This window comes from Talaromyces amestolkiae (assembly GCF_001896365.1).
Source record: "Talaromyces amestolkiae strain CIB chromosome Unknown scaffold2.1, whole genome shotgun sequence".
Lineage (NCBI taxonomy): Eukaryota > Fungi > Ascomycota > Eurotiomycetes > Eurotiales > Trichocomaceae > Talaromyces > Talaromyces amestolkiae.
In genome coordinates, this window is record NW_024468038.1 from 820,970 (window position 1) to 839,986 (window position 19,017).

At 46.6% G+C, this 19,017-nt stretch overlaps 7 protein-coding genes across 7 annotated transcripts; 2 read left to right on the forward strand and 5 right to left on the reverse strand.

Annotated features, from left to right (window-relative positions):
* Nucleotides 1–1,987: 1,987 nt before the first annotated feature.
* Nucleotides 1,988–5,565, forward strand: BHQ10_001557 (uncharacterized protein; the record flags this gene model as incomplete). The annotated part of the gene is made up of 4 exons (XM_040873606.1): nt 1,988–2,006; nt 2,075–3,785; nt 4,675–4,983; nt 5,058–5,565. 4 exons carry the CDS (start codon nt 1,988–1,990, stop codon nt 5,563–5,565), a joined length of 2,547 nt encoding a protein of 848 aa, XP_040730062.1.
* A 238-nt stretch (nt 5,566–5,803) lies between these two features.
* Nucleotides 5,804–6,442, reverse strand: BHQ10_001558 (uncharacterized protein; the record flags this gene model as incomplete). The annotated part of the gene is made up of 1 exon (XM_040873607.1): nt 5,804–6,442. One exon carries the CDS (start codon nt 6,440–6,442, stop codon nt 5,804–5,806), a length of 639 nt encoding a protein of 212 aa, XP_040730063.1.
* A 260-nt stretch (nt 6,443–6,702) lies between these two features.
* Nucleotides 6,703–7,530, reverse strand: BHQ10_001559 (uncharacterized protein; the record flags this gene model as incomplete). Its single annotated transcript, XM_040873608.1, has 1 exon — nt 6,703–7,530. One exon carries the CDS (start codon nt 7,528–7,530, stop codon nt 6,703–6,705), a length of 828 nt encoding a protein of 275 aa, XP_040730064.1.
* A 924-nt stretch (nt 7,531–8,454) lies between these two features.
* On the reverse strand, nt 8,455–12,161 carry BHQ10_001560 (uncharacterized protein; the record flags this gene model as incomplete). The annotated part of the gene is made up of 6 exons (XM_040873610.1): nt 8,455–9,233; nt 9,331–9,819; nt 9,905–10,111; nt 10,178–10,259; nt 10,826–11,538; nt 11,609–12,161. 6 exons carry the CDS (start codon nt 12,159–12,161, stop codon nt 8,455–8,457), a joined length of 2,823 nt encoding a protein of 940 aa, XP_040730065.1.
* Nucleotides 12,162–13,793: 1,632 nt separating this feature from the next.
* Nucleotides 13,794–15,485, reverse strand: BHQ10_001561 (uncharacterized protein; the record flags this gene model as incomplete). Its single annotated transcript, XM_040873611.1, has 4 exons — nt 13,794–14,632; nt 14,692–14,960; nt 15,020–15,191; nt 15,425–15,485. The coding sequence occupies 4 exons, from the start codon at nt 15,483–15,485 to the stop codon at nt 13,794–13,796; spliced, it is 1,341 nt and encodes a 446-aa protein (XP_040730066.1).
* Nucleotides 15,486–15,960: 475 nt separating this feature from the next.
* Nucleotides 15,961–17,086, forward strand: BHQ10_001562 (uncharacterized protein; the record flags this gene model as incomplete). The annotated part of the gene is made up of 3 exons (XM_040873612.1): nt 15,961–16,441; nt 16,506–16,987; nt 17,054–17,086. The coding sequence occupies 3 exons, from the start codon at nt 15,961–15,963 to the stop codon at nt 17,084–17,086; spliced, it is 996 nt and encodes a 331-aa protein (XP_040730067.1).
* A 489-nt stretch (nt 17,087–17,575) lies between these two features.
* On the reverse strand, nt 17,576–18,817 carry BHQ10_001563 (uncharacterized protein; the record flags this gene model as incomplete). The annotated part of the gene is made up of 1 exon (XM_040873613.1): nt 17,576–18,817. The coding sequence occupies one exon, from the start codon at nt 18,815–18,817 to the stop codon at nt 17,576–17,578; it is 1,242 nt and encodes a 413-aa protein (XP_040730068.1).
* Nucleotides 18,818–19,017: the final 200 nt, after the last annotated feature.

The window sequence follows — 19,017 nt, forward strand, 5'->3', positions numbered from 1 at the left end:
GATGATTACCATGTAAAGTATTCCGACCATGCGAAGAACTAAGCTTGGGTTGGTTTCAATAGCGTTATCAATATCATTGGAGTTTCTCGATCTGTCACCGTGGAAAAAGCACAGACTTGGATGTAGGCAGACGACTTAGGGCTCTCGTTCTGAAACCCTAAACCCTAGGTTAAACCTTAATCACTCACCTCGGTGCTCCAAATAACTTAAAGCAGTCTTTCATTTCGACGATCGATACACTCAACTACACATGAAAATAATTCTCGTCACAGAATACACGTCTATAGCTCTGTAGTCAATGTACACAACCCTGGCTTCAACTCTCTTGGTAACGTCTGTGTTGGTGCGCAACCCAAGCTCAATCTTTCTCAACATACAGCGGCAAGCTGAAATCTTTTCCATTAACTTTGTGAAAATCCAAAGTCTCTAGATCAAGTCCGTGGATGGTCCGCACCTTTATTTGTTTTTGAGTTTCATTGTGGTTAGTTTTTCAACTTCACCCTACTGCGACGGACAGCATCATGCAACGCCCGGAGGATCAAAACAAGACGAACACTTACATTGATACCAACTTTCCCAAACATGAAATCTTCAGCTCTTGATTCGGCGACTACCTGTATTCCACAGGTTTTGCAAAAGGAAGCTGTGATCGACTTGGATCCCCAGCGGTATGTCTTGGATAAAAGCGAGAATGAAGAGTCAGTCATGTTACAATGACTCATGTACATTTCGAAAACAGACCCTGTTCTTTCTTCAGAGATATAGGTATATAAACATACGGAAATATTGTCTGTTCCTTCGGTATATACGAAATCAGTGTTCGGTATATGAACGAGTAACCTGCCAGTAATGGAGCAATAGGAGCCTTGATATGACAGGGTCAGTTATCATGCTTTAATCATAGTATCGTGACACAAAACGAGCAAGTTTCATACAGTTGCATGTTATTACTTTTCGTTCTCCGATTGCTGGTGACATTTGAAATTTGTACTTGACAGTGCCGCAATGGCAGCTACCCGTATATGCAACCATTGAATTAGATTTCTGAAAATCTGTGATTTCGTGTTACTGTGTCTTCTCGATGTGCAAAAAATGTTGCGACTATTGACTGGACGACTACATAGCTAATCTATAAATGTAGACATTCATGAATCTGTCCATCTATTGAAGCCTAATTCAACCAAATTAGTGTTTAGTAATCATCCGAAATGTTGAGGACATCTTCTCTTGGCTTGGGATTCAACAATCAACAATACATCTAACATTTCAACAGTTCTCTTTCTGACGATTTATTGAAAATTCGCTGAAGGACGATGAAGATGACCTCGGTACCTGGGTATATTGGAGTGCGTCGTAATAAGTGCATACGGCTGAATTGTCAGCTTCATTTACAAATCTAGACCGATACTGTAACGATGAACAGTAAATAACGCGACCGTCAACATCAAAGTGCGCTCTATTTAAGAAATATTGTTTTCCAAGCAATCTAACTTATATATAAACAAGCATGATCCAAGTCCCATCCATCATATCGAACAGACAACATGTATGGATTGTTGTATAATTATCAATCTCGACGACGGACAGCGAACGGCTGGCCCCCACCGCATCGGCACCGCATTTACGCGCGGCCCTATCAGGGACCCTAAATCCAGTCACAATTACATTTCGGGCCTTCAGCCAAGGCATTCAAGTAAGATTCGTTGTCTTTCAGAGACATTTCATCCTTGTGTGCCATCGATCCTATCTCTTTTCTTTCAGAGTCTTAGCGACTTTTGCATTTACGATCACGTCGTACATATCTAATGTAAAAGCGCGACAACACCAACTCCAAAACGACTGCAGATTGGCTCGTCGGAATAAAGCGAGATCGTCATAAGGTAGAATGAGTCATGACAACAGATATTAAACGAATCGTGGAGCCTCCATCATCCTCGTTAGGCAAACTCAAAAAGACACGCGCCAGTCGTCCGAAAGTACGTACAGGATGTGGAACATGCAAGTGAGTATGAGACCCGCTCTCTCCATCCTTCTTGGTTGCGACTACAGGATCCTACCGTGGCTACAATATTAGCAAAGCGATGGACAGAGGTGGTCGCGTATAAACGTTCAAAGACTAACTCGACGTCTCGTGGCGACGATCTTCCTAGGATTCGACATAAAAAATGTGACGAGACGCAGCCTGCTTGCTACATGTGCACAAACACTGGGCGTGTTTGCGACGGCTACCAGCAAACCCCTGACAGAAGGACACGGGCCTTCCGGAAAGGCAAGAGGGATAGTTCCTATGATCCTCGATCTCCGATTGATGATCTCCTGACAGAGCCAATACTAGTAGAGGAACTGCAAGCAGTTGAGGCTGGAGAAGAAGCGACCGAAGAGGACTTTATTGGCACTGCCCTTCCTCAAGAAAATGTACCAACACCTTCTGTCAAGACCAGACCGGTCACAAGAAGAGTAGTGGTATCTTCTCCCATGCTGAAAGATAGACCTAGCGTATTTGCCAAGTCTCACAGGTCGGATCTCATATCGTCTGCCCATTATCTAACAGACCCACACAAAGCCAGCCTAAGTCAACGTGAACGCTGGCACTTTGAATTCTTTATTAGATATACTTCGTCTCAGTGTTCGGTCTTTTATGGCTACGACTTCTGGCAACGTATCGTGCCTCAATACACAGAGGCCGAACCCGGTCTTCGCCATGCTGTCATTGCCGTTGGGGCACTTCATCGAAACTTCGAGGACAGCCAACTCAACTCACAAGAGCCCGATTTTTCTTTCGCAATCCAACAATGCAACAGAGCGATTTACAATCTCAAACATCGGCTTATTGGCGACCAAAGTCAGCATATGGAGGTAGCCCTAATCACGTGCATATTGTTTGTCTCGTTTGCTTTTCTCCAAGGAGACGCTGGAGCAGCATGTCGTTTGATACACGGCGGCGTGAAAATGATGACGGAGTGGGAGAAGAATTCAAATTCGCTTAAAGACTCTACAATAAAGCTGACCGTGATGAGGGTCTTTTCCCGGATACAATTTCATGCCATGACGTGCGGTGACCCCGACTTTTTCGTGGAGGAGGAATATAATCCAAAAGGCACAATGAACGTGTTGTCGTCGAATCAAAGTCTTTCCCAGCCGATCGACAGTATCGAAGCAGCAAGCAGCTTGCTATTCGATATCGGCTGGCAGGTCATGCAGAGGAAACCCTGGCTGAGCCGGCCGCACAGAAATGAGCATTACGATGTGGTTGCCACCCTCAACAATCTCCAGAGGTGGGAAGCACAATGCCACATCGCCTTAATGGGCCGACGTGAAGAGATGTCCATTAGAGATCGAGGCTCGTGGATAATGCTCCAAATGTGGAGCGAGACAATCTATATTCTCGCCGCAACGGATTGGTGTGCAGACGGACGCGAGTCGAGATTCGATGGCCTCCTCTCACACTTTCGTAAGGCCATCGGGTACGCCAAGGAGCTCTTAACCACAGAGTCGATGCGATCATTCTTGCCCACCTTCCATATGGGACCGGGCATCATACCGCCTCTTTTCTTATGCATTAATAAATGCCGCGATTGGAAATTGCGCAAAGAAGCAATGTCTCTGCTCCGGAGTTGGCCGTGTCAGGAAGGGTTCTGGAATACTGCGGGCTCTGCAAAATGTTTAGAAAAACTCATTGAAATCGAGACACAGGGTCTTTTACCCGGCGAGGTGGTGCCTGAATCCCAGCGCATTATCGCTACACATGTGGATTATCTGCCTATCACAAACACGTATCGATTCTGGTACCGTCAATCTCACGCGGTTGGAACGTCAAGTTGGAAGAGCACCATATTGTCTGCCTAAGTGTGAGGGTTTGTCGTTTCCTTTTATCTAGACGAGTCTCCATCAATCGAATGTAGATGGCGGTGAAGACTCTGAAGAGTACGTGTTCGTGAAGCTTTTTTCATAGTTTGAAAGTATGTCCGCCATGAGCGGCCAATCAGATACAGCTGATTAGACAGCCGTGGTCACCTGCACCAGACTGACCAATGAGAGGGCATATTTTGGAATACGGATTACATTTGCGGTCGATATCATTGGCTGAACAGCTCCCAGGGCCCCACTTGGCCGAGATCGTTCTGCATGACGTTGACTTACTTAAGCTGTTTACGCCGCCCGCGTCCGCCAATTAGAGCGCTGGGATAGTAATCGTTCAGATCTTTTTGGAAGTTGCTCGCTTTGATCTGGGCTTATTTTCTTTCTCTACATACTTCTTTCCTGTCCTTGTCTACTCTACGTTCATAGTTCGTCTTCAGGAAGCCAGCATCAATCTTTCATTGTCCTAGAAACATCACTCCGGAGGTGTATTATCTTCTTCAAATATTGCCATCTTGGTCCCAGTGGGCAATTATATTCGACGAAAGACACGTCATACTTCAATCGGCATCCCTCAATACTCATACGGATATGGCGCTATTATTCCTGAAGAACAGAATATTCCCATCGTGGGACCAGAGCGACAAGACCAAGAACAAAACTCAGTCGAAAAGAAATGCTTCCTTATCGCCTGATCTACGTGAGCCTATTCTTCGATTCAATCTATTAATCATCACTAACATCAAAATATCTAGGACGTCCATTGCTTGTCTATGATTCAGATAATATAGACAGCTCAACTATTGATGGAACCAGCGATGCAGATATCGAAGCACAAATGGCCGGATCATACAGCACCTTTGCCGGAACCACCAACGACGACAGTCAAAACAGAGACGATACATCAGTCCGTAGTAGCGAGAGCGGTCGATGTCGAATCAACCCGCGACTGATTTCTGATGCGATTCTGGGTCTCTCGGATGGACTTACAGTGCCGTTTGCGCTGAGTGCTGGTCTTTCGGCCATTGGCGATACAAAAGTTGTTGTTCTCGGAGGATTGGCAGAGCTGATTGCTGGTGCGATCTCCATGGGACTAGGTGGCTACGTTGGTGCGAAAAGCGAGCTGTATGTCACCCTCCATTTTTGGCTCGGACTAGTTCCAGAGTGAAATAACGATCGACTAATGTATGTTCGTACAGCGAATCGTATGAGGCAACAGTGCGCGAGGTCAATGAGATCCTTGACCATCCCGACGAAACTCGATCTATGGTCACCTCTACCTTTGCAAACTACAACCTCTCACCAAGCACACTCGATGAAATTAGCAGCTCTCTCCAGGCAGAACCGGAGAGGCTACGCGACTTTCTTATTAGCTTTTATCACCGTGAAACAAAGCCAGACTGCAATCAAGCGTACATGTCAGCTCTGACACTCACTCTTGGCTACTTTATCGGCGGCTTCATCCCATTGATCCCATATTTCATTGCCGACAAGGTTTACACCGCTTTTGTTGCGAGTGTCATTGTCATGGCCATCACGCTATTCGCATTTGGATACGTGAAAACTTGCATAGTGAGGGGATGGAAAGGCGGGGTCAATATCCGGGCTGGTGTGATTGGAGGCATTCAGATGTGTGTGGTTGGCGGTCTTGCTGCAGGGGCGGCTGTAGCGTTAGTCAAATTAATCAACGGGGAAGGCAGTGTCTAGTCTCATGAACATATTGGCATTGTCTACGACTTTATGCGGAGTCCTTTTATTTATCTTCATGTGGGAGCGATAATATCCGGCGTTTTCCGGGGTAACAAAATCCTCCTCAATACATACCAAGAGCTATGCTCATCTGCGATAGTCAGAGAAACCTTCGAATCATGTAATGCAAATCAAAAGCAAATAGAATCATAGATCTGTACAATAGAAAAGTTGTTGGTCTTGGTTGACTCCCGTATCATGGGTTCAACGCTTTCTGTACCAACTCTCTACACCTATCACTCATCTGAATCTCAAGCGCCATACGATGCCCCTTGTCCGACATCTTGCCCCAAGTCTTTCTCAGAATACCCAGTACCTTTTCTTCATCCAAAGTCTTCTCAAAAGCAGCGAACTGATCATCCAAAAACACCAAACAAGCCACATCTTCCAAGATCTGCGTTTCGTCCTCCTCGGCCTCAGCAGCCTCGTCTGTTGTCGTCGTAGTTTTCCGTTTTAGTCCCTCCTTCCTGATCAACGCTGCAACTCGACTAGCCTCCCCATCCGAGTAACCTGCATCAAGACATATTTGTCGCGCCTGATCGGCCTGTCGGTTCTTGAGGAACGTGCGCCAACTCAAGTATCCTACTTTGGTGGTTGGATATGATGAGCGGGGTACTTCCCAGCGCCGCAAGTGTTGAGCGCGAATTGCGAGACGTAACAGTTCAGAGGCGGATGGGTTGTAGGTATTGAGATATGAGGTCATTTTCTGGGCGTAGTGAAGTTCGTATGGGATCGATTTGGTCTCTGCATTTTGTTCCGTGATGGTTGTGAGGTTGGGGTCTTGGGAATGTGCCTCGTCGATGGCCGAGAGGGCGCGGTAGAACTTCTCGGACATTTTGGCTTTTGCTAGATCTGTATTCAACTGTTTATGGCAATACAAATGGACTTTATAGGTTCTAGAAGACGTCTCCGAGGAAATGGTCACGAAAAGGAATGAGGGGCAGTCGAGCAAAGGAAAGTCTGTGAAAGATAAGGAACTACCCTTATCTTTGATGGTAACCCTTATCAGATTATCTCTAAAAAACATCGTTGTAGAAGCCATAATAGTCATTTACGACACATCCTGTATTATTATCTCAATGACTTGAGTCTAACTTACTTCTGTAACTCAGCTTCAACTGCATCCGCAAAATCACCAAGACTTTCAAACTTCCACGCAAACGACACTTTGCCCAACAACTCCTCTACATCCCCTCCCATCCCACTCACACCACCTTTCCCCCTCGCAATCCAAACACTATCCAACTCAATCTGCTTACTAGGGACATGATCATGCCTCAAACTCTGCGCCACATGTAGGATTTCATGCTTCTCGACCCCAAAATCGGCCTTGACATGATTAATCAAGTACTCAAAATTCCTGAGATCGGGTTTATAAGATCCTATATCTTGCGCGGTATATACTGCATCAAAGAAGGGGTCTAGCGGATCCGAACCCGGACTTAAAGGCTCCCTGAGATCACTCAATGGACCAGCAAGAGTCTTTCCAAAGGAGCCATGGTCAACATTCGATACAGGCACGAGTTTGAACCCCAATCTCTTGAGTTTGCGCATTGCTTGGATTGTGTCTGGAAAGGCAGGCCAGACGGCGATGCTATCCGCGAAAGCTACGCCTTCCTCTTCTAACTGGTCTTCTCCTGGCACATTCTCTAGTAATTCCTTCGCGACTGCGATGTAGGCATCTCGCAGAATCTTGTCGTATGTTGCTCCTGGCTCTTCGGATTGAAGCCGGGCTTCATGCTTTGTGAACACAGTGCCGAGAGCGAGATCGTTTCCTCCGCTTTTCAGTGGGGAAGAGTCCGGGAGGCGGTCTTGGATTGGCGAGAGGGCTTGTACGATGCCACTCTCCCAGTCGATGAGGGTGCCGTAGATATCGAATGATAGCAGGCGGTACGTTGAGAAGGGGGTTTGTATGCCAGCCATTTTGTCCACTTTCTTGGTCTCGTCTCTGGCTTTAGGAAAACAATTACTAGCGATTGATCAAGAAAACCTTCTTGAAGGTGATGTCCAAGATATCGTTGCGGTCGAAGAGTTGCTGTGCTGATAGGACGTGGGGTGACTCCCCGCTCTGAGCATCTTGGTGCTCCATCTGTAGTCGGAGGGCACCCATTACATATCCAAAACGACATTAGTGTAGTGGCTTCATTAATTGGGTAACTATAGACGGTGTTCAAGTTTTTTATCATAAAATTTCATTGATTTTCTCTGTTCCCTATCCGACGTATCTGCAGTGTCAGCAGGGCTAAAAAAATGAGCTTACTCAAAATACATTGATAGACCAGCCAGAACCTCAGCTTGGCCATCAAGAATAAAAACAATGGTAGCAAGAGAAAACAAAGATATTCAAGCATACAAATAGAGCAAAAAGCTTGCCACACTCCTTCTCGAAAAGAATAGAAACGCTGACGTTTGTTTGTTGCGCGCATATCAACTCATCAAATCGCATCATGAACCCATCCTATTTTGTTGGTCCCCGATAAAATCAATCAATCCGTGAAGCGGTTGCCTTGGACTGTAATAGTCAAACACAATATATCCTTCCGTACACTGAAAGAAACTGTCATGGCGTGGTTGCATTGCATAGTGATGAAGCGAAGAAAGAGCAGTCGAAGGCGAAGGGAAAACCATAGAACGAAACCTGTAAAATGATTTTCGAAATAATTAAAAATCCGAGAAAAAAAAAATAAACACCCCGTAAAACGCCATCCCAATATTTTAAATAAAGCGGGTATATCCAGCACCTCCATGCATAAAAAACATGTACGTCGAAAAAAATCTAAAATTCTGACCGCGTTCCGTGTCGACTTTGAAATCGTGAGGCTGTCATAATCTGTGCTGTGCAATCACTCATCTGGCCCCGATCCCGTACATGCCGACCCCATAACTTCCCGTTCGTTCTGGCATAGAAGGAGACATTTTGCTAATATGTTCCTGGAAAGAGTCCATTAGCTTGTCTGTCTGATGAGACTTATGACTGGGTTGAAAAACCTTCTTGCGCTTCTTCTTCCCACTCCTGTCTTCACTATTTGAGTATAGTGCACCTTCATCTTCGTCATCTACAAACCCTTCACCGTAGCCGACAAAACTATTGTCATCATAATGCCGTTTCTTTCCACGAGTGGGGCGAGCGCGCTCGGGTGCTGCTGCTGCTGCCGGAGCTCCATTCGCTTGAAGCGTTGGACGAAGAGCATTTGGTGTTGACACTGCCCTCTTGCCGCTCTCGATGACAGCATGCTTCGAGGACTTTTCGTGGCCTAGAATATCTTCCCAGTACTCGCTATTCGGAAGCGGCCCGGCTTCCAGCTTCATGGCCCGCATTTGCAACTTCTGGAGCCCGGATTCGGCTTCTGCGACTTTGATCTCCTTGCCATGGACTTTTTGAATTTGCCATTCTTCTTCTGGCCACATCATCAAGTGTCGCAACCCTCCAGCCTGGTTTTCATTTTTAACAGCCTTGTTTCTTCCGGACAGGCCGAGCCCTTTCAACTTGCCCTCATACGACTTGCGGAGACGATTGATCTTTTCGCCTGTTGTGGGATCTGCTCTCATTACTGACCTTCCAATTGGTCCCAAGCCGTACAACGATATAAGATCAAAGCTCGGATCAGGGCCTGTAATTGTAGGAACTGTTTGTGGAACGTATTAACACATTGACACAGAAGCCTAGACTTACAAACAAGTGCAGTCAAAGGGATTATCTGCGTCAAGAAGAAAATGCCTTACCAGATTTGCAAAGATGGAAGGCCGTGCCAATATCCTGCTGCAATGCATCGAGACTAGAATCACGGAACGAAGAAGTGTCCGCTTTCGAATCGATATCCATCATATCAACGTCTGTAGCTGATGGCCGGCCTTCCATATCGAACCCTTCAGGCAACCTATGCCGATCGTGATCTGTACGTCTGTGTCCTAAATTCTCGGCGCTACCAAGGTCCGTATTGCCTGTCGCATGGGAGTTCTGTGGGCCTTGACCCCAGGATTTGTCGGCAAGTTCCGACTCATCTGCTGGGGTCGTGTTTCGTGGATGACCACTGACACTGCTGGCCGGTGTCGGAAATGAGGTTGTTACGCTCACAGTCGGCTGCTGTGAGTTTTGGGTAGACATGGGTGTTGATGAGGGAGGAGAGGAAAGAGGCTGTCCGTTTGACGTCGTCGTGTGGCTGGGGGACGTATGCGTGTGTGCGAAGTTGGAGGCATAGTTCTGTGCGCCGACTGACATCAACGTAGGAGATGTAGGAGTTTGTGGGTAGAGGTTGTCTGAGATAACAGGCGAACGGTTCGCCTTGATGTTACTGACCGAAAACGAAGATGGGGAGACGTTGCCTGCCAGCGGGAATGAATCGGACATGAGCCTTGTCGCGAGAGTAATAGTGGGCGGTGTCTGATTGATCGAATTCACCAGGCTCCGTCTGCTTCAAGCAGAGTGAAGGCGATATGAGGGATTGCGAGGGCCGATGAGCGAAGGAAGGGATCGGCAGAGCAGAGTTTCGCTCACGGGATAATCCTGGATCGTGCTACCGCTCGAACAACCTGCATCAAGAATGCAAATCCCGTGGCGAGTGACGAATACCTGGTGGTAAGATGACGATAAGAGACAAACCGTTGGGCTTCGCTGGGGTGGTATTGATATCAACGGCGCCCTGGTTGTTGGCCTGAGAGATGGGTGAGTGAGGTTACGGCGAGAGGAATGACGGCAAAGGCGACCGAGGACCACGTGATTCACGTGACCCGTGCTCCAGCCTTCTTTTTCTGCACGGACTTTTCCGTTACCGTCCACTCGGAGTTGCTAGGCCGACGGTCACGTGCAATCTGATTATCTCGCTTTATTCCGAACTACATCTACTTCTATTCTTGATACATACTATCAACTCATCACAGTATATCTGTACAATGGGGACCACCTGATCATTGCTCTCCTGCTTTCAATCTGGTGTGCTAGTTGTCAAATTACTGGTCCCAGCGTTAGTCATTTTTTCATTTAGTAGGACCCCTCTTTTGATGTTTGATTGACATTTGAAACGCGGAAACGGCTTGAACTCCATCAAGGAGGCAGATGCCATATAAAATCAACATCTAACCAACATGGATTCAAAGGATCCAAAGAATCATCATAATCCCAACCCGTGAATGGAGCCATTGACGGATCAAAGGGAAGCGAGAACCAGTCATCCATACAGCTATTCCAAGTATTAGTACTCGTTGCTGCAGCAGCAGCAACATCGAGCTTATCAAGGCTGGCAGTCTCTGTCCATTGGCCATGACTGGAATAGTAGCGCTGATCATCTAGCAAGTCCTCTCCGCCAGACAGCCGAGGTGGGAAGTACGAGGACGGCGACGCGGCCTGATTTGCTGGCAGCTGCAACTTTGGCTGCCACTGCTCGCGACCGATGCTACAGTGTCCCTCGCCGGAGTGCTTAGCTGATTCTTTTCCATGATAATGCGGTGTCCCAGAAGACTCAAAGCTTCTGCGTAGACGATCGACCTGGATTTTGAGCAGCTCCCCATACTGAGCAGCTAGATGTATATCATCCAGATTGCTAGTTTGTAGTGCTGAAATTGCCATTTCAAGAACCTGGAGTGACTCGGCTAATTTTGTCCTTCGCACTCCTAGTGCAAGAGCTTTGAGGAGGAAGATCGATGCACTGATCATACGTGAAAACATGCGGATCGGGGCGTAATGGAGACTGTTGTTTGTGTTTGATTCGGCCTTGCGTATGGTTAGTTCTATGATGTGGCAGCAGCCATCGATTACTTCTTCGACTAGGTGGTACTCATGGTCCGACTGGAATGGTCGTGCAGAAAACGTTGGTCTGAAATTGTGGGCAGATTGGGGCTGCGAGTAATGAGTGATAACTCGCTGCATTCCGGTGGAGCTGGTAAGGACGCGGAGGTATTGATATTCGATGAATAAAAGGTCCTCATAGTGACAATCTTAGCGGCAATTATGTCAGTCAATGCTCAAATTTTCTTCCTCGGTACCCAGTACATGAAGGGAACATACTACCAAAATCAACAGTGGTATACCAATGTGACAACAGTTGTTGTTTCTCCTGAAGACAGTTCTGGAATTTCTCATCATCGTCGGCAGTCATCAGTGGAAACAATGTATCTGTGATACTTTTTGTAAGCTTGGTCAATTCAACCCAGCAATTCATAAATGATTGCCACTGCTGGTTGAGATCTGTGCTGAGATCCTTATCAACCTCTAAAAGCGCGACGGTAGACTCAGGACACATGAATGAGGTGCACCCTAATCGGGAAGACATCAGATTTATGAAACAATACAAGAGCTTCGGAAGTCTCTCGCGGCGTATCTTCAAGTGCTCTGTATAAGCCTTAGCATCCGGCTTGACAGCATCAAAAAAAGCGCCGCTCTTTCCTGAAAGAGCAGGTTTCTTGTCGAATATCCCTACTTCATGCGCCAACGCCAGTGCGGAGCTTAGAACCATCCAGGACATCTGTTCCGATCTCTTTGTTGGTTCAATCACGTCCCTTTTCCAGCGCTCCAACGCTGGGATCTCATGGCTGAGAGGAGGATCGCGAGTATCAGGCATTGTCAGCAACACATCGGAATCCCAACCGTCGCTGTCTGGCGGAAAGTGCACTGAGAGTGGGTACCATTCGACAATAAGTAATAGGGCTTCGATCGTACCGACATTCCTAGTCTTTGCTTTGGATGCTTTCTCTTGACCCAATATCAGACGCAGTAACAAGTGCTGGCAATGCTGCCACAATCTATGATGGATAAATAGTCCGCGTGTTTTCCCCCCTGGTCCTGGCAGAACATGATATCGCGAGGAAATAGCCAGTATAGTGCAGCATAGCATGGGTTCCTGTGTAACGAGCCAGTATTGATTTTTATGAGAAGCGTAGAAGTCCGTCAGAATGGGAGATCGATTTGACATGTTGATGAAAAAGCTTACGACGGTAATTAGTATTAAACCTATTCAAGACTGAAGCTCAACTTGAATAGGACTTACAGATCGGCCAAAGTCATTGCTTCGTGAGCTGTAAACCAGCCCATCTTCACAAATCGACAAGCATTCCATATACGCAAAATGTCATAATCTATAGAGTCAATGCTGCTTAGTTGAGGTGTCGACTGCTGCAAGGAAATTGGCGACTCTTCCACCTCGCGAACAGATGGGAAACCGGTTAGGGCTGTTTTCGAGGTTGAAGGAAAGGCATTGGCCGGCTCTGTACATGTAGCTGCCTCAAATAGTATATTCAATGCATCGTTTTCACTAGAAACCATTGTCCGCAAGACTGATTCTTGGATATTGTTGGATTCTTCAGTACGGTCCACTAGTTGTAAGTCGGTTGTGCTAAGTTCATCGACTGCATTCGGTTTGTTTTTTGGCGAGACAAGTTTCGAAGATAGTAAACTTAGCAAAAGTTAATTCCCCGTTGTCTTGAAATGAAGGAATATTTGATACCTCCTCTGTTCTGAAGATGTAGATGTCCGTCTCGTCTGCCTAATCTCGGCACCTGTATATAGACCCTGTCAGAAAAAGTTGCCAGTCAGAAGATGGCGAACTTGCCTTTCCGTTGCCGTGACCAGGGAACTTTCGTAGAGAAAGTACATTGCAAACCTTGCTTACTACATCTTGCACATGGTGCTTGGCTATCGTCATCACTCATCTGACACTTGATTTTTCTCTCCCGACACGGAAGACAAGCTCTGTAGGCACGTTGGAACTCATAATCCAGGAGCTTTCTGCTGCGTGGAGGCCTCTTTTTCGACTCGTTGGCCATAGTGATAGGAGCGGCTCTTTCTGCCCGCTGGTGCGCTTCAAGGATGTTCTAGATAGAAATTGCCTGTCCACCCCGCGATGATGGGCGGTTATTGTCGAAGCTAGAGAAGAAAATGCTCGGCTATTGCACAATATCCGCAGTGGATCCATCCCCACGTTTTCATGCCCCGGATTAGGGTTCCCCATATTTACAAGATACGTACTAGGCAGTTATGTATTAGTCTCTAGAATCATGATATGGGCTATACAATTTGCAGGGCGCGACACTTTGATGTTTTTCGGCCGAGAAATGTAATTGTAATATTCCGTCTCACACAAAGTCCATGAACTATGAAAAAAGGCCAGGAGTCAAAGAGAGTTTCTCCTATGAATGAGAACCATCCATACATGAGCATACATAACCAGTTAATAACAGTTGCAGGTGCTGTTCCATCAGGTAAGATAGCGGAATCTCGGGTTATAGTCACCACCGTCTGTGACATCAATCCGAGCATCCTCATCAACTACACCATATTGCCTGTCTCTCTTCCGATTCTCATGCTCCAACTTGAAGTGCAGACCCAGAGACAAGATGACGACCATGCCAGTAAAAGCACATCCGATAGCACAGCCCTTGACGTAGGTGGGACCATCTTCCTTTGGAAACACAGAACTACTTACAAAACTGGAGCATTGTCCCAAGATAGCTAAAACTGCCATTCCGCTACCTCGCTTGGAGTCACCTCCCTGATTGTTCAGAAGCCAAGTGATGTTCAGCGCCAGTGCGGGAAATATGCCACAAGTAGCGAGCCAAACACCCAGGTACCGAGGACCGGTCTGCGTCTGGTCTTGAAGGGCTACCAAGAGAACATAACCTATGGTTCCCATGCAACCAAACGCGCTGATGATATAACCTCGTACACCGAATCTATCAGAAACGAATGCTGCCCCAATACAGCATAAAAATGCAGCAAGATACGGAGGGGCGGTAAGTCCCTGGGCTCTTACGCTGGAGAAGCCCATGTCCATGATAATAGTTGGCAGGAAGTTAGACAATCCCGCAAATGAGTAATTGCAGCAGAAATGTATGGCCATGTGAACATAGTTCTTATAATCGGTAAGTCCACTCAAGACTTGAGTCCACTCGACTTGTTGTTTCCGTGTTGTATCAATGATTTGTAGCCTCTCAACGGCTTCAGTACGCTCATCTTCGGTAAGGAATTTGGCGGTATCAGGGGAGTCTGGGAGGAAGAAGAACACTACAGGCGCAAAAAGAATAGTGGGCGCGCCCTCTTTGGGAAAATGATTAGCCTCACATTTTTGCCATTGTTATGGACCCACATCAACTTACCGATGAGGAAAAGAAGTCTCCACGGCGCGATTGAATGCTTGATCTGTGTGATGCCGTATGCAAGAGCACTTGCAAAGCAGTTTGCTAGGGGTGATGTACCCAATAGAATAGACACTCGAAATCCCAATTCACGTCGATGGTAGAAAAGCGAAAGGAAGTATGGAGCACCTGCACCAAATGCGGCTTCGAAAATGCCGAGAAAGCATCGATCAACAACGAGTCCCGCCATATTGTGAACCGTGCCAGCACACATTGCAGTGATACCCCAGCTAGAGAGGAAAGAGAGTTTATTAATTGCCGTGCATATCTTTATCTTGGTGGTACTCACCAAACGCACAGAACGGCAATGTAGATATGGGCCGGTAAGACCTTCCACAACACTGTTGTCCATTCGAACAAGACATAGCAGATGTAGAACGAATACAGAACCCAAGAGAACTGAAGACTGCTGAGTCCAAGATCTTTCGATAGTCCGGCCGTATTCGCGTTGCCAATATTACCTTCCGTTCCATCAGTACAGTCCATCGATAGCACAAAGTTTGTTGAACACCTACCCCTGTCTAAGTAAGACAGGACATACAAAACACAGACTATGGGCAAAACTCGACGGTCAAACTATAAACATTGATTAGATGATTGATGAATACGAGATGAAGAGGAACACATGCCTTTCTGACAAGGAGTGGGCTCCGTGTAGTTGGAGTGGTGACAGGACCCTCATTATCTTTCTTACTCCAGCTGTCCTCCAGGTGCAGAGTCTCCCCCTGAACCTGGGTATCTTTAGTAGTTGTCATGATTTGGAAATTTCGCGAAGCCGATATTAACGAGTAACTAAGCTCAGGGATAATCAAAAAGAGATTCTCGGCTCCTTTATACTTGTGCAGTAACCGCTTGAGCACTCGGGTATACAGGGATGAACATGTCTGCTATGGGTCGTGTATTAGTAGATAATAAGGCGTGCAAGCCCCATGGGGTAGACTGCTTACCCAGAAACCCTCAATTCCCGTGTCCGTGCTCAAATAGAGATCGGGAATTGCCAAACATCCGCTGTGATGGAAAATTGGCATTATCCGCGTCGTTGAAATATCCGCGATGCTACTCAAAATTCGAGTATATATATCAAGCGTGCATGTATGCTTAGAAGCAGTCCTAAATCAATCAAGTCGTACCTGTCCTGCATTCTTTTGTTATTTTTTTTTGGAAAAGACAAACCTTAAAATTCACCCACTTTGTCTTCGTTATTCACAAATTGAACACAACCGTTTCAGAATGGCCACATCTTACCCGTTCAAGTTTGAGAGCACAGGGTACAAAGACATCGAAGCAAGCAATGGTGCTACTCGCGACATAACGCTGACCCTCAAGAACGTTCGCGGACGCATCCCCTCACTCCAAGCCTCCCGTCTCCGTTCAATGATGCTCGAAGCCCACAACAGCCCTGATAAAATTCTCGCGCACTGCTGTTCTTATGACGGATTGTCTTCTCGTCTTGTTGAGGAGGCCGGATATCCAATGGTATTTCTTGCCGGATACCCCGTGGCAAGTTCCTACGGCCTCCCTGATACGGGATACATTGCTATGGAGGAAATGTGCCATAAGATTCAGGAGGCTGTTCGTCAAGTCAGTGTTCCTGTCATGGCAGATGGTGATACCGGCTATGGAAGTCCTATGAATGTGCGACGTACCGTGGAATGTTACGCAGCTGCTGGAGCTGCGGGCGTGATGATTGAAGACCAGACGTGGCCAAAACGTAAGCAGACTATCAAAGATTCTTAGATTGAATCTATAATAATCAAACATAATCAACTTTCCAGGCTGCGGACATACCAAAGGAAAATCAGTGGTATCCCGTGGTGAAGCCTTTGCTCGCATACAGGCCGCATGCGATGCCCGCAACGAAGGAAAGGACATCTTTGTCCTCGCCCGGACAGACGCTCTCATTCTCGGATGGGACGAAGCAATGGCCCGTGCCAAAGAATTCAAGCGTCTCGGGGTTGACGCAGTCTTCGTCGAAGCCCTTCCCGATCGCGAAGCAATGAAGGCCTGCGTCCAAGAAATCGGTATTCCAACGTTTGCAAATATCATTGAGGGCGGAAAGACAGAGAATCTTTCTGCTAAGGACTTGGCCGAGCTCGGATTCTGTGCTGTTGCATATCCGTGGACTCTTGTTGCGGCGAAGCTCAAGAGTATCCGGGAAGCTTTGGAGGGTTTGAAGCATAGTATGACTACTGGTCCACCTCCGCAGATCCTCAGTTATGCTGAGGTGTGTAAAGGAGTGGGTTTCAATAGATACTGGGTACGTTATATTTCTGCCACTTCCATTGCAATTTTGGGACCTATTTTAACATTCGCCGTGTAATAGGACCTCGAGGAGAAGTACAAATATGAGGCGTAGATGGAATCACGTAGGTATAGATTCCAATTTTTGTGAAATTGTCAATCTCATTCACCAGGGAGGCCGAGTGAGGCCTGATCTAGGCCCACTATAATATGACACCACACCAGTTTGTATATATCAAGATTGTGGACTGGGCGACGTTGGAACGTTTAATATGTGGTTGCCAAAATTATCCAGGATATATTGATCCCCGGTATATTCCGTGGTAATTACATATATGTTGTATACCTGTATCGATGATTTATCGTATTTACATCTGTATAACGCGTATCAATCTTTTCTTGCCGTTTTGGCGGTATGGTTAGATAAAGTATATCACATCAGACTGTATACTTTTTAATCCATGGTAGCCTGGAATATGTCTCCTAATAGAATATTTTTGATTTAAAAACCGATCTAAACTTTCCCCTCAAAACGTGGGACTAATTATCATGTTTGCTCTAATATACAACGAGCAATTCATGATCTATAGTCAGATCGAAGAAATCAGCAAAGGTCCTTATTGATATTCAGGCTACTTCCCCGCAACCTGACTGTTTCTGGACTTGTGGAATCTGCCGGTCGTACACACGAGGACGATCGACTAGAGGATCGAATAGTCGCGTTTGGTGCCCATGGCATCACCGGCACTCGAACACTGTCATCAGAGTGTTGCTGAGGACCCTTTACAGTACCACGCCTTGACTGCAAAGCTTCCAGATCAAATAAATCGTGAATTCTCTTGCGCCCTGTTCTTGAGAGAATGCCAAGTTGTCGAAGTCTCCGCTGAGCAAAGGACGTTCTGATGACATCGCCTTCGTTCTCGTCCCACGAATTGTGATACTTGTTCGAATTTTCGCGCCGGGAGGCTTCCGGAGAGCAGTTGACTGTTAGTGAACTACCTCTTTCCGAAGGCAAGATTGATCTCGGTCCGTCGTAATAGTAGAGTTCTCCTGGGGGATTGATGCCTGATTCAGCCAATTCGTCCGTGCGAGGATTCTTGGCGCGAAGGTATCGTCGTCGTAGATAAAGTATGAGTCCGCTGACCAAGGTAACGCCAATGAGGACAAAGGAGACAACATAAAAAGCTTTTCGCTCTCGCCTCCATTTCGCTTGGCAATGTGCGTTGATAAGTTGAGCGTTCCTCACAGGGTAGCACATCTTGCAAGTCTGGGCTACGCTTGGATCGATCTTCTCGGCGTTGCAAAGCTCGTTAAGACGATTAGCCTCACAGACTCTGTCCTCACAGATCTCATCCCTGCGGTACTTGTGTTTTAACCGATGTCTGGCTGTATCGGGAAAGGAAGAAATCGCATCACGAGCCAAAATCTCTTCGCTAAACTCAGTTGAAAATGTTTTTTGTAGTTCAATTTCTTCCAGATCTGGTCGATTCTTTCTAATTAAAGCCGGGAGGTTTCGCTGCTCGCGGGATTGTACGTGGCGATGCATTGATCTATCGACAGCTTGGTCTAGTATAGCAACGACTCTTTCACAAGCTTTGACAAAGTCTAATGAAGCAGTGTCGTTGCTGAATTCTCCGGAAAGCACATTGAGACCATTGAGGAATTGCCCACAAACCCTGACATCCTCGATGAGGCGATCTCGATTGCCTCGAACTTGATTCATGCGAACGTCGTCGGTGTCGATAAGTTGCTTTCCTTGGCCCAGGGGGGTTTCGTCGTTTCTTTGATGGGGTGTGAAGCATAGGGAAACTGCCACGAGGCATACAAGAGTCGAGTAGTAACGCATGGTGATTAGCAAATGGCTTGCACTGCGATGGAATCTTGAAAGTGAAACTGAATATAGCATGCAACAGATATTGACTGCGGTGACGATGGTATACGGCTTAAACAGACGGCCAGATAGAAGGTTATACAATGTCCCAATGTAGGCGTTATGTTTATAGAATGAAAGTGTTCACTTCCTCCGCCCTAAAGAAGAGGAAGTCA